This window comes from Arachis hypogaea, chromosome 20 (assembly GCF_003086295.3).
Source record: "Arachis hypogaea cultivar Tifrunner chromosome 20, arahy.Tifrunner.gnm2.J5K5, whole genome shotgun sequence".
In the NCBI taxonomy this organism is placed as follows: Eukaryota; Viridiplantae; Streptophyta; class Magnoliopsida; order Fabales; family Fabaceae; genus Arachis; species Arachis hypogaea.
The window spans coordinates 21,435,718-21,450,211 of NC_092055.1; the positions used below are offsets into that span (position 1 = coordinate 21,435,718).

General features: G+C 33.2%; 3 protein-coding genes across 3 annotated transcripts; 1 reads left to right on the forward strand and 2 right to left on the reverse strand.

Moving 5' to 3' along the window:
• Positions 1–2,790: 2,790 nt before the first annotated feature.
• On the reverse strand, positions 2,791–4,080 carry LOC112783689 (protein DOWNSTREAM OF FLC). The gene is made up of 2 exons (XM_025826734.2): positions 3,875–4,080; positions 2,791–3,406 (listed from the first exon to the last, which is right to left on the reverse strand). The coding sequence occupies exons 1-2, from the start codon at positions 4,020–4,022 to the stop codon at positions 3,081–3,083; spliced, it is 474 nt and encodes a 157-aa protein (XP_025682519.1). The 5' UTR covers positions 4,023–4,080; the 3' UTR covers positions 2,791–3,080.
• A 4,289-nt stretch (positions 4,081–8,369) lies between these two features.
• Positions 8,370–11,253, forward strand: LOC112785578 (uncharacterized). Its single transcript, XM_025829037.1, has 5 exons — positions 8,370–8,692; positions 8,763–9,153; positions 9,520–10,111; positions 10,674–10,873; positions 11,068–11,253. Exons 1-5 carry the CDS (start codon positions 8,370–8,372, stop codon positions 11,251–11,253), a joined length of 1,692 nt encoding a protein of 563 aa, XP_025684822.1.
• Positions 11,254–13,687: 2,434 nt separating this feature from the next.
• Positions 13,688–14,177, reverse strand: LOC140182617 (phosphomevalonate kinase, peroxisomal-like). The gene is made up of 2 exons (XM_072229783.1): positions 14,072–14,177; positions 13,688–13,954 (listed from the first exon to the last, which is right to left on the reverse strand). The coding sequence occupies exons 1-2, from the start codon at positions 14,123–14,125 to the stop codon at positions 13,688–13,690; spliced, it is 321 nt and encodes a 106-aa protein (XP_072085884.1). The 5' UTR covers positions 14,126–14,177.
• Positions 14,178–14,494: the final 317 nt, after the last annotated feature.

Sequence of the window (14,494 nt, forward strand, 5' to 3'; positions counted from 1 at the left end):
CAAGGAGAACAAGGCGGCTAGGGTTAGGTTAGAAGGGGTTAGGGTTAGTATGCTTATTTTAGGGGGTTTAATTTGGGACAAATGTGAAATTAGGAATTTTTAGATAAATTGAAACTCGGTAATTTTAATTAAATTAGAGTATAGAGTATCAATTAAAATCTAATTTAATCCATTAAAATTACATTGAAAAATATTATTTGATTATCAACTTACTAATTGGCATTTAATCATGTATTCTAATTTAAAATTAAAAATAATATAATTAATTTTCTTTGTTTATAAAAATTAAAGTATTAAATTCCGAAATCTCAATTATTTAACTAAATCGTATAAAATTCTTGTTCTTTTACAACTGTTAAGCTGTATAATTTAATTATAGAAAATTATTCAATAATTATAAAATTAATTAAAATTTCTAATTTAATTATCAAATCTTGATTTAATTACTTTTAATAAAATAATTTCTAAAAATAAATTCTTTAATGAATAAATAAATTGAAATTAACTCATAATAATATTTTCCGAAAGTTCTAGGTCTTACATTAAAATCATTTGATATTTTTATCTTTAATATAATCAAAAGATGTCCTATTTAAAAAAAAAAAAATATATATATATATATATATTTGTATTAAAAAACATATATAAAAAGAAAATATTTTAATTTGAATTTATATTAAATACATGTTTCTTTTAATACAAACATATTTTTTAAAATAGCACATGTTTTGATTATATTAAATACAAAAATATCAAATGGTTTTAATCTTGAATTTTTTGTAAAATCATCTCTACCAATTATTATTATTATTATTATTATTATTATTATTAATAAGTGAATATATATATAAGAATCTAATGAATAAATTTATCATTATTTTTGTCCAAAAAATACAAAAAAATTATAATACAATATTATTGTGCAATTAATAATAATAATAATAATTTTATTTTATTTTATTTTTTTGAACGGAGGATTGTTATGTCTAACGGAGAGAAACGTTGGGGATTGATTTGTACATTAATTTTTTTTAGAGACTAAAATATCCATTTTTAAAATTCTTGGGGACTGATCTGGGTAATCACTCTACCAGAAAATGAACTGGGGACTGATTTGTCTGCCGAAATAAAACTTTGGGGATCGATCTGTGTATTAATTTTTCTTGAGAACTAAAATGTTCAATTTTAAAATCTTTGAGAACTGATTTGGATAATTACTCTTCTTTTAAAAAACAAAAAAATTAACCCTCTCAAAGCACCTCTCTACTAGTCCATCGAGTTCCTCGAAGAAAGTTTTGTTGGGAAGAGTTAGCCAATGCATTTTCAATTATGGCGTAAATTCTCGTCTACTTATTTTTATACAAAGATAATAATTATTAATTATTAAATGATAATTTAGTCAAATATATCAAAATATTTGACAATATCAATTATAATCTTTACATAAAAATAATTGCACGTAAATAGTCTGCTTCACTTATATACTGAATTCAAAATGTGTTTATCAAAGCATTATTCTCGTGTTCATATTTTTTATTCGGATCTCCGCATCGTTAAACTTTTAGTCATCTGAACAATGAAACCTTAAGAATATCTATTATCCTCTGAATCAATCTCTGCAAATCAACATTAACTCTTATAACCTGGATACTTAAACAGGTTCAAAGCTCGGTTGGTGTTGAATTGGTGCGGCTTCAAAAATTTATGACGCTTGTAGTAGTTATTTGTGGCTCAATAAAAAGATGTTTATTTGGGAGGATAGCAGAATTGATTTTGGCTTTGACATCAACATGTTCTGGAAAAGTATAAATTTTTAGCCTGGCTATGTCTTCGGAAGGCTCTTCCTACTGCTGCATTTCGTTTTAGGAGGGGCATTTCGCACACGAATAGCTGCCCACGATGTTTCTCAAGTCAGGAATCGATTTTACATTACATTCGGAATTTTGTCCAAAAGCTCAGCTAGTTTGGCAAGTTTTGGGGATCTCCGGTCAACCACTAGAGTTGATGAGTTAGTTCTTATATAATAGCAAATAACGCCCCTTTAGATTCTTTTTTGGTCTCTGATGAATTTGGCGTTCGAGGAATAACGTGATATTTCATCCCCACAAGTCTTGGACCATGGACAAGGTTCTGGTATGGCTTTGTCCTTGAAAAAGGAGCTCCAGAATATTTTATTTTGAGTTGCAACGAGTGTCTATCCTCTCCACCATTAGTGGACATGTATTCCCTCATCCATGGATACCTTTAAGATTAATTGTGATGCTAACTATCCTAACAATGGTGCTCGGGTTGGTTTTGTCTGTGTTAGCAGAGATTGGAAAGGAATGTGGCAACGAGGCTATTTGGGAACAATTTTAAGTCATAGTATTCTGCAAGGAGAGTTATTTGCTATTTGGAGAGGCTTTTCTTTTAGCTTGGGAGGGCAAAGAGATATTATATGTGAGACAGACTGTGTAAAGACCTTTATTATTATCAATAATTTACAGGATTGCTCTGATTTTATTGATCATTTGGTGTTGAAAATCTGAGATATCATATCTTAGAAATGACGTGCTGATCTCTGGTTGATCTTGAAAAATGTAAACACAATAATAGATATCATGACAAAGACTGTAATGGGACTCTTTTTCCCCAAGTAAAATTTTCGTTGCCTTAAAAAGAATTTAGGAATAGTATTTAGCAAAACTATCTTTCTTAAACAATTTTTTATTTATTTTTTCTTTTTTAATTGTTATTTATTTTCTTTCCTATCACGGAAAAAAAAAAGTATTATCCTCCAAAATACACATGGGTGATTAATTTGATTTGGTTTAATGCAATAAAATAAGAATAGGAAACTTATACAACAACCCAGCATTCGAAAGCCACAACTAAGTGACCTTATTAATACAAACAAATGAATCAAAACTTAAAACGTAACTAAATAGGAAACAAATAATAATAAAGCATACAGCTAGATACTTAAACTTAATTAGAAATAGATGAAAAAATCCTTCTTAGCTTTAGTTATTATTCTAATATTAATGCACATAAAATCAAATCAAGAACAAATAGCTGCTAATAGTAGTTCATCATCAGAATCAAACATCGGAGAAGTAGTATTTGAGGAGTTGTTGGCACTGAGGCAATGCCTCATCCTTCAAGAAACCAAGGTTATTAGCATAGTGGACATGGTTGAGTAGGCCATTTTTATAGTGGGACAGCACCAAGGTGGCCTTGCTACGCCCTGGGTCTGCTTTGTTGCACCCCAACACTGGGCTGTGAACAAGAACACTCTCACAATTGTGCTCATTGAACTCTTTGTCAACCTCAATTCCGTATGTTCCAGTGTTGTCTGTTTTAACTTCCGTGTAATACTCTACTTTCATTGTCTTCTTGTTTTTGCACTGAATTGCCACCGTTGCACCTAATTAATTAACCACCAATTCAATAAAATCACATTAGCTAAAGTAGTCACCTTCTCAGAAAGACCCATATTATACATGCAAATAGTTTTAGTTGAGTGGTAAATAATAATAGATTTAATTATTGTGTTGGTCCTATAGTTTTATCAAATTTATAATTAAATTTTTATATTGTTTTTAATTAGGTCTTATACTATTTTTAATTTTTTAAGTCTTTTTTAGTATAAAAATTATTAGAATTAAGTTAATATTTTTTTGTAAATTAAAAATATTCATAATTAAAAATATAATTAGATTTTTGATTATATATTTTTTATGAAAAATATTCGGTCAATTTTAATATTTTTATATAAAAAATATTTAATTATAAAATTAAAAATAATATAAAAATTTAATTAAAAAATATAAAAATTTAATTAAAAATTTAATAAAATTAGAGAGATTAACATAGTAATTAAATGATAATGTACCTGGAATGTAGAAGGTGGCCTTAGTTTCAAAACCAAAACGGCAGGTATCACAATAAACTCTGCCTTTGACATGGCAAGCTTCTGTTGCAAAAGCAAAAGAGAGGGACACCAACACCAACACCACCAACTTATTCGTTCCCATCATCATGGTTATGACTTACTCTAATTTGATGAGTATATATGTAGTTAGTAATGTACCAAAATGGGAGTGAAAATTATATATAGAGAGGAATTGGAGGAACATATAGTTAATTATTATTATTAATTAATTTTATATAAGTGTATTCTAATTCTAAATATTCTCATTATGTATACATATCTCGTGTGTTTTTCAGAGATCGCGCCTAATGCGCCATAAGAAGTGAATCATGTCTCAAAGTCTAAAGTTTATATAACTTTGGGATTGGTGCCATTAATTCCTTCCACATGCGACCTAACATGCTCCTTTTTCTTCCTTCTCCGTCTCTTCCGTTCTTGATTCTTACTTTCTTAATTAGTTCTAAGTAATTAATTAATATATATCCACGATTATTTTGTTAAATTATGATTGATTTTAGATTTGTTTGTTTATTGGGATAAGTTATTTTGACACCATTTTACTTTATTTTTGTATGCTTTTAGTAATTTATCTTTTTTACAAAACTGAATAGCTCAAATATATAATAATATATAATATAAATTGTGTAGTTTTAAAAAATATTATAACATTATTATGTCTATATAATAAATTCATAGTTTTATAAATACATACACAAGAGTATTTATTTAACTAAATCATTAGTGAATTCATTTTTAATATTAGTAAGATTAAATGAATGTTTATACAGTAGTATAGTAACTAATAATGACTCCATAATAATATACAACACAAAAGTGACAAACTGAAACTACTAAAAAAAATTGCTGAAAATGTATTTATATTTACGGAAAAGTATATATGTTAAAGTATACAAAAATTAAACAAAATGGTGTGGCAATACCACAATAGTCATTTTGGGTGTGGTAAATAATAAGTTAATAACCTGTCTCTACAAAGTTGGAGGTATGAATTTTAAGCTTTTATTATAGAAAGTTGACTATGGATATTAGATAAGATAGTCCCATCTAAAAGGAGACTACGGGTAAGCTTCTCTAAAATAATTACAAAACGAGCTCTGATTTTTATTCATCTGAAATTCAAAAAGGTCCCCTCCTTTTTATTATTTTCTTTTTAATCCACTTTTACCGAGTTAATACTCAAATTGGCCCTTGAAATTTAACTCCCGACTCAATTTAACCTTCAAAGTTTCAATTGACTCTAACTGTACCCTGGAATTTTGCTCTGCACCTCAATTTGGCCCTTCCGTCGTTTTCCGTCACCGGATAGCTGACCTGGCAATTTTAAATGACACCTGGCAGTCTCAAAACGACGCCGTTTTACTGTTGGCGCCGAAATCTTTAGAAACGACGTCGTTCACCTTAGAAAGGGGTTAAATGAAAATAAAAACATTAACCACTCCAAAGGTGAAACCCAGTTGACTTTTTCTCTTCCTCCTCTTCCCCTCGTTTTCCTTTCCGTCAGAGAAGCACTATGGATGTCGCAGTAATGGAGCTTTGAAGCTTTTCTTACTTGTTTCTATCCCATTGTGAAGATTAATTACCTGGGAGTCATCTTTTGAAAAACAGGTTAGTAACAAAATCGATGCTCTCAACTACTGTGCTCTGTTTTTTTCAAAATGTTGGTTGTGCATTGTTTTTCATTTTTTTCACTCTACTTCATCAGTGAAACTTTAGGAAAATGTGGTTGATTATGGTTGTTGATGATGATAGAGTTTTTGTATGTTAGGGTTTAATTTTTTTGCTTGTGTGTGGCTGTGATCAACTGAATCGTTCAATTATTTGTCCGTTTGAGCAGTCTTTGATTCTTCATATTCCATTTTAAAATAACAATTTTACTCCTTCATATTCCATTTTAATTTAATTGTTGATTGGGTAATTTCTTGTAAAAATAAAATATTTTCTATGCTGAATATTGTCTGCATCAATGACCACCATGAATGTTTTATTATGCATCTGAAATTAAGTGATAATCATGAACATTGTCTACATCAATTTTACTCTTTCAGTGCATTTATATATTAAAATGGGGACTTGAATCAATCATTATTCATGAATGAATATAAGAAATCCCTCGATATATTGCCTTCTCATTTATAGAGATGTCTTGTCACGGAAGATTTTGTATTTTGGCCAGTCATTGCAGTGTATTTAACTTTTGATTAGTGTATTTTTTTCATTATGTTCGTCTTGTTTTAGATATTCCTTTCTTTCCTTACCCTAGCATAGTTTTCTACCGATCCTTATCACATTAAAAAAGGAGCTTGTTTCCATATTTTCATCTAATGTAGCATAACACATAAATTGATAATATGAGACAATTCTTAAACTCGGTTGAACACCATTGTCAACTTATATTATGTTGATATAATTGTAGATTGTGGATGACGACCTCCCCAACCTAACACTTAATAATAGGGTGGAATATATGCATGTGTGAATTCCATGGATGAATCTGGTGTTTATCCTAGTATGTGCTTCATTAACATTAGTTGACTTCAACTCTTTGCATATCAATTTGTTAAATGGAAGAATGTGCTCTTTTGGTAAAAAATATTTGAAGAAGTTTGAGTAAATAGGGATTATACCGTATCTTTAACTTTCCTTCTTAATGTTCTAATTTGAATAGTTTCTCCCATTAATCACTTATGATCACTTTTAACATTCCCTTTAAATGGGAACAATTATATATGTAACTATATCCAAATATTGTTGATTTTACTTGCTTTATTCTTTCATGTTTCATGATTAAGGATTGTACGAGACAGATTGAAATTAAACCAAATACCTTTAAACAAAATATTAATGTTTTAATTCTTCTTTTTTTTTAATGGTAGCCAAAACACTTTTAATTGATTAATTTGTTTAATATATTAGAACTAAGTCCCAACTGAATTGTCTGTAATTTGAATTACTATTTTCAATTTATTGAAGTTAGTGTTGTTTTTAACCATTGTGTCTCATGAATCTTATTTATAGATGGATGAAGGTATAACGATTGTGTATCATCATGGAGGCAGTTTTGTCACCAAACTAAATGGCAGTTTGGTTTATGACAATGATCACACTGATGAGTTGACTAGGCTGGATGAGGACGTATTAGATGTATTTTCACTAAGAGAATACTACAAGGTCTTAGGTTATGATAACATGGTTGAGTGTTGGTGGCTTGTTCCTGGTAGACCTATGAAGAGTGGACTGCGAGTACTAAGTCATGACAAAGAGCTAGTAGAGATGTGCTTCTATGCAAAGAACAATGAGAGAACAGTGCACATATACTATGAGCATGGAGTTTCCAACCCATGGTAGAGGAAGAAGCACCTGAATTGATAGAGCTAACATCCAATGCCACTAGTGTAGAAAACATTGTCAAAGGGACCACACCTAGCCCAAAGAATGATACACCAACCAGTCCATCCCATATCAAATCACCCATCAACAGCACAAGTGAAGGCCCTTCCAACGCATCATCCAAGTCCCAACCTTCATCTGCTTCCACCCCCTGTTGAAGGAGATACCACAACCAAAACCAGCACCTAAACCCACATCTAAGCCCAGGCCAGCAACTAAGGAGAGACCTCAGCCTACACCTAAGTCCAAACCTGCACCTAAGGAGACACCTAAGCCCATACCCAAACCAGGACCTAAGCCCAAGTCCACATCCAAACCAGCACCTCAACCCAATCCCACATCAAATACAATTAAGTTCACACCTAAGTCCGGGCCCAAACCCAATCCAACACCCAAATAAGCATCCAAGCCCAATCCAACACCCAAATTAGCCCATAAATGTAAAGCCACTTCATCCAAATCAATTCATACTGCAACAAGATCCTTTGCTAGACTAAAAGGAAGAGTAGTGGGACAAAAACAAGATACTGGCAGCAAGAAAACCTATATAAGCCTTGATGACAGCAATGGCAGTGACAGTGACTCACATAACTCGTACAAATATGCAGAAGACAGCCTATATAAGCCTAGACCACAAGACAGTTCTACTGAATCAGATATTGAAGGTGGTCTTTCGGCAGCTAGGTTGAGGGAATTTAAGTTGAAGTATGCTCCAGGTGCTGCCTGGAAGAAGGGCAAGAAGAAAATAGTAGAGGAAGATGACGGTCTGGTTGTGGAAAATTTTGATGAAGAAGTAGATTTGGTGCAAGTGCTGGGCAACAGAGAAAACAACCAAGAATCTTATGATGCATATGATCCGATTCACGATGATTCTGATGAAAACGACTCTTGGAAGTCTGAAGAATTGAAAACCTCCCCCCCAAACTTAGATGAGGAGTGGAGTGATGATGATGATGCTGATGATGTGCACCCAATCTTCTCTGAGGGTGGCCGATTCGATTAACTAAAGCTACAAGTTGGAATGAAGTTTAGTCACAAGAATAAATTTATGGATGCTGTGAGAGAATTCACCATTCTAAAAGGTAGGGAGATTAAATTTAAAAGGAATGAGAGCTACAGAGTCAGAGCTATTTGCAAGTGGACAATTGGAGAAGATGAGGATATGGTTAGATGTCCATGGGTTGCTTATGCATCTAGGGATTCTGAGGAGACATGCTGGCAATTAAAAATATTTAAGAATGAACACATATGTCCTAGGATGAGCAAAAACAGGGCAGCCAATAGGAGATGGCTTGCTGGCAAGTTGGTAAAAAAATTGAGGAGGTATCCGAGCTTAAAGCACAGTGAGGCTAAAGCATATTTCAGGAGAAGGTGTGACCTGGACCTAAACAAATCATCACTAACTAGAGCTTTAATGGACGCAAGAAATATTGTTTTACAGTGATGCAGCTGCCCAGTACGGATTGGTTAGAGATTATGCAGAAACTCTACTTAAGAGTAATCCTGGTTCAACAGTAAAGATTGGTACATATCTTCAAGGGGATGATCCTATATTTGAAAAAATGTATGTATGCCTGGATGGATGTAAGAAGGGTTTTAAGGTTGGCTGCCATCCACTGATCGGACTCGACAGAGCCTTCTTGAAGACTCGGTTTGGGGGACAAATACTCTCAGCAATGGCTCAGGATGCCAACAACCATATATATCCAATTGCGTGGGCAATTGTTGATGTTGAGAATAAAGAGAATTGGAGGTGGTTTTTAGACCTGCTGCTTGATGACTTGGGTGACTACATGGCCAACAAATGGGCTTTTATGTCAGACATGCAAAAGGTAAATGAGTAAATGTATTTGTATAATGAATTCATACTTGTTGTGAGGACTATGATTAGTAATATTTATTTACATAATCAACTCATACTTGCTGTGAGGACTGTGATTGGTAAATTTCTGAGGACTGTGATTAGTAAACGTATTTGCATAATCAATTCATACTTGTTCTGAGGACTGTGATTAGTAAACGTATTTGTATAATCAATTCATACTTGCTGTGAGGACTGTGATTAGTAAATGTATTCATTGCGAGGGTCTGTTTGAGGTCACTTAATATATTTGGGGGGGTCTGTTTGAGGTCACTTAATATATTTGGGGGGTCTGTTTGAGGCACGATAATTGATATTTCATGTGTTGCTGGTCCAGGGTTTGGCTTCAGCAGTAAAGGAGCTTATGCCCAATGTACACCATCGATTCTGTGTCTGGCATCTATGGAAGAATTTTAACAAACAAGGGAAAGAGCAGGAGTACAGAGGACTATTATGGGAGTGTGTTAGGGAAACAACTCGCCATGGTTTTGATCAGAAGATAGATAGGTTAAAGAGACTCAACGAGGGAGCTTGGGCATATTTGGATAAGTGGCCTAGAGAAGCATGGACTAGGGCATATTTCCGATACGATAAAAAAATTGATAACATTTGTAACAATGCCTGCGAGGTTTTTAACTCAAGGATCAAGGAATACAGAGCTAAGCCAATAATCACCTTGTTAGAGGAGGTTCGGATGTTTGAGATGTGGTCCATTGCAAAAAACAAGGTCAAGTTATCCCACCATGTTGGTAAGCTCCCACCAATCCAACACAGTAGATTGCAGAAAATCAGGAAAGAATCTCAAAAATGGACACCGAACTGGAGTGGAGATGAAGAGTATCAAAGATTTGAGATCCACAGTTGGCCTACCAACATGGCTGTTGACTTGGGAAAGTGCATATGCACCTGTAGGTTTTGGCAAATAACAGGTATTGAGATAGCCAATAATTGCTTAAACATAGTTTAGACAGTGACTGGTTTGTATTCATAATTTAGATTAGATAGTGACTGGTTTGTATTCATTTAATTAAACATAGTTTAGATTAGATAGTAATTGATTTGTATTCATTTAAGTTTTGTTATTTGTTTTACTATGTTTTATGTCTCTGGTGATTATTGTCTATTTAAATAGATTGTTGGATACTGTTTCATAACATCTGTCTTTGTAGGCATGCCGTGTGTCCATGCATGTGCAGCCATCTCCAAGATAAATCGAAATCCTGAAGATTTTTGTCATCATTGGCTGACCATGGAAGCCTATAGAGATACCTACAAGCACTCTCTCAATCCAATACCAGGATAAGATCTTTGGGAGAGAAGTGAACAAAATAGGCCTCATGCACCTAAAATGAAGCGAAAGCCAGGGCCAATAACCCAAAAAAGACGGAAGGATGCTGATGAAGAGTCATCTAGTGTTAAGAAGTCAATAACTGAAACCAAGTTGAAAAAGGAAATACAAAGAATTCACATGTACTTACTGTGGTACGAGAGGGAATACAAAGAGGAGTTGCGCTCATAGAAAAGCTGATGACTTTGCTAGTGTCCTTGTTGCAAAAGAAAAAGGTTATAAGGCTGGAGAGAGTACAGATCCAGCAAATGCTGCTACTACTAACACCCAAGTTGCTGAGATTAATGAAAATGCTCCATTAGCACCAGGGCAAGCTGTTGATGATGCAAATGCTTCAGAGATTGTACTCACAACCGAAAAATCAAGAACATGTAATGATTAGTTTCTAATATTTGATTAAATGTCCACTGGTTTGTATTGGTTTATAATACACGAGTAAATGTTGGGTAGATCTAATTGATTGATACTGTTTGATAATATATTGATTGATTTTTATTGGGTTGTATTGGTCACTATTTCGGTTAACAATTTTACTAGGTCCCTCCATCAGACCCACCTCCACCTCCACAACAGGTGACAAGGCCTGACAAGTTGCAATCTAAGAGGAAAATAACTTTCAATGTGAACCCAATGCAAAGAGCAAGTTCTGGGACAACTGCACGCTTGGCAGAGTTTATGACATTCGTCCCCACTCCAGGCTTCAAACCACCAACAACAAAATAGAAAAGCTTTGCAATGTTGACTGGAAGTTGTGTAGAACATATTTTGTAGAGAGCATTTGATCAAACTTTGCTCTTTTGATATTTTGTTACTATGTTATGTAGAGTAATCTGTTTTAGTTTAGGATATTTGAAACTATGTTATCTAGGGTATTTAAAGTATGATACAGATACTGCTATTGCTAATGCTGTGATATTGACAATGATTAATGACTATGAATTACTTAATGAATTACTTTTTTGTGGGTCTTCTGTCAAGTGCAAGAACCACAAAAGATTCTATTAGATTTTCTTTTGTCATAACATCTCATCTATTTTTGTTTTCATGGGAACAAAGAAGATAATCATTGAGAGCCGAAGTTATTATTTTGTATTCAATGTTTTCACAAATGACCTATACACTTAAATTTATTCACTAATGGAAGTGCATACTACATATATAGTTATTAGAGCCATCTCCTAATCTTGTCTTCATATACATACTCATAACAACTTCATATATAATCTCAGTTTTAAAGAATTTTTACAGGATATATCATTAGCAAGAGAACATAAAATTCCATTTCTATTTTGTCATTAAATACATAACAATGCTTCATTCACATAACTGATATATAGTTACATATATTTCATCCCACCTAATACACAAACTACAATCACAATTCCAAAAATAATAACAAACAGACAACATAATATTCCACATTTTTAATATTCTAATTTTAGCTTCAACTGCACTAATTTTCCATCCCAGAGATATTTTTCAATGGTCTTCACTAACTGAACTTTCATTTTTGTCAACTATGGCTTCTTCTTCTTCAACATCTGCCCATTTAAAAAAGCCACACCATCTCTTACCGGTAGTCTACAACACCAAAAATCCAAAAAAAAAAAAAAAATTAGAGGAGGAACAACTACAAAATCAACAAGCATTTGAAAAATAAGACACACAATCAACTTGCAACAATTCAACTAACTCACATTATAGTTAGAGCATCCATAGAATGGTCTTTCTGGATTGGAATCCGTCCCAGACCACCGAAGAATAGGATGCAACCCACAACCGCACTAATGGAAACCTTCCCACCTCTGTCACAGTGTGCGTTCTTCACCCAGCCACCATGCGAACGAGCTCTACTAGAGCTACCTGAGCTTTGGCTGCTGCTTCCCAACATTCTTCTCACCTCTTGGCGACAACTCTTCGATTTGGGGAAATTGGGAGTTCTAGGTTTTATTTGAAATTTTTAGGAGTTAAATTGATGCCTTCAAACATTTTGCCATGTCATCTAACTGCTAGGGTGTCAGGTGTCTACCAAAATTGCCAGCTCAACTTTCCGGTGACGAAAAACGACGGAAGGGCCAACTTGAGGTGCGGGACAAAATTTCAGGGTACAATTAGAGTCAATTAAAACCTTGAGGGCTAAATTGAGTCGGGAGTCAAATTTCAGGGACCAATTTGAGTATTAACTCATTTTTACCCTAAACACAATAACTGTGAAGGAAAGTTCCACTAATTGTCTCTTGCCCAAAAAAGAACAAGAAATACTTCTCCTTGAATGGACTAAGGCTATAAACTAAGGGCACTTTGTTGACTAGTGATATCTCTGTGTTGGGATAAATTTTGGACATGACATTAGTTTGATATCTTTTATCTAACCGTATATTAATTAATGAAAATTAAAAAATATTTTTTCAGACGATGTACTTAACACACATGGGACATGGAAAAAAATTGTCTAGATGGATAGAATAATTTTTTTGATTATTAAAAAGACATTAAAAAAAATTAATCTGTATTAAAAAAGTCACAACTAGAAAATGGATAAATACAGACAGATTTACAGACAGATTTAGTCTTTATTACAGATGGATTTTTGGTTACTGACGAAATTACCGACGGATTTTGTCCCTCTGTAAAAGCCCCGTTGGAAATTATTTACCGACGGATTTTTCCTCTGTAAATTCTCCCTCCATTTCCTGAAGGCGACAAACTTACAGACGGATTTTCAGATGGATTTTCTGTCTGTAATTACAGGCAGATTTTCAGACGGATTTTTTGTCTGTAATTACAGGCAGATTTTCAGACGGATTTTCCGTCTATAATTACAGACGGATTTTCAGACGGATTTTCTGTCTGTAATTACAGACAAATTTTCAGACGGATTTTCCGTTTGTAATTACAGACAGATTTTTCGACAGATTTTCTGTCTGTAATTTAAACTTTGGAAAATCATGATTACAGACAGAAAATCCGTCTGTAAATCCATCTGTAAGGTAAAATCGAATTTTTTTACTTTTTCTAATTACAAAATAAACTTGTTTTCATACAAAATAAATATAAATTTAATACAAATTTTTATCTAATTTATATTCGAATATTTACAATATTTCAAAAAATAAACAAATTCATCGTATTAAAAATAAACAATATTTACAATAAATTATTCAATATGAATTGAAGATACAACTGAAGTGATTTCATTTGTTCTAGGGTCAACACTTTCTAAAGAAACGCCATAAGGATCTTCTTTAACCAGAAGGGCAAGAACATTGAGTGAGCTCCATGTTTTTGTCACATTGCTGCTTGAATCTCCCAAAGTAACAGCAAAGACAGCATCAAATCCTCCTGCTCCTGGAACTCCAGCCAACAACACTCCTTCCAAGTTCAGTGTAGCATCTAAAAGTTTTGTTTGTGATTCTGGTTCAATCTGCATGAATTGCAAGGAAAGAGTAGTGATATTCTACCAGCAGATATAATTTATAATCAACATCATTCAAACAGAAGAAGCCTAATAATAAGTGCCAAATCAATGAAAGGAACTTACAGGAACACCTGCAGCCTCACCCATTAGGCGCATATGATATCTAATCCCAAGCATAACTTCTTTTGCACCTAGCAATGCTTTAATAACTGCTTCCTTGTTGGGTTTAGAAGCTTGCTTTATCCACTGTAAGAATTGCATTTTCAACATCAACACAAGAAGAAAAGCAAGAACATGAGAGCCTGAAGTGTAGTCTCAAGAACATGATATCACATATGTGCATTAGAAATTCAGTCACACCACTTGAAACTGAAAACCATGCAAACAGTAAAGTTGGATATATAATCTCTTTCAAACCCATCAAAAGTCAACTTAATTGTATAAGTCTAATAGTAAAGATGTCCTATCTCATTAAAATAACTAATAAACAGGAATGTAGAAATTTAATCTAATGCAAGGCATACCATAAGGCCAAAATGTTCTAGT

Bases quoted from the DNA above. Each gene is read 5' to 3' on its own strand.
- LOC140182617 (XM_072229783.1), bottom strand. From the start codon at position 14,125: ATGCTTGGGATTAGATATCATATGCGCCTAATGGGTGAGGCTGCAGGT. The intron at 13,955-14,071 runs GTAAGTTCCTTT...CAATTCATGCAG, and splicing joins GTGAGGCTGCAGGTGTTCCT to ATTGAACCAGAATCACAAAC.
- LOC112783689 (XM_025826734.2), bottom strand. From the start codon at position 4,022: ATGATGATGGGAACGAATAAGTTGGTGGTGTTGGTGTTGGTGTCCCTC. The intron at 3,407-3,874 runs GTACATTATCAT...TTAATTAATTAG, and splicing joins GGCCACCTTCTACATTCCAG to GTGCAACGGTGGCAATTCAG.
- LOC112785578 (XM_025829037.1), top strand. From the start codon at position 8,370: ATGGATGCTGTGAGAGAATTCACCATTCTAAAAGGTAGGGAGATTAAA. The intron at 10,112-10,673 runs GTATTGAGATAG...GTGGTACGAGAG, and splicing joins TAGGTTTTGGCAAATAACAG to GGAATACAAAGAGGAGTTGC. The intron at 10,874-11,067 runs GTACTCACAACC...CAATTTTACTAG, and splicing joins ATGCAAATGCTTCAGAGATT to GTCCCTCCATCAGACCCACC.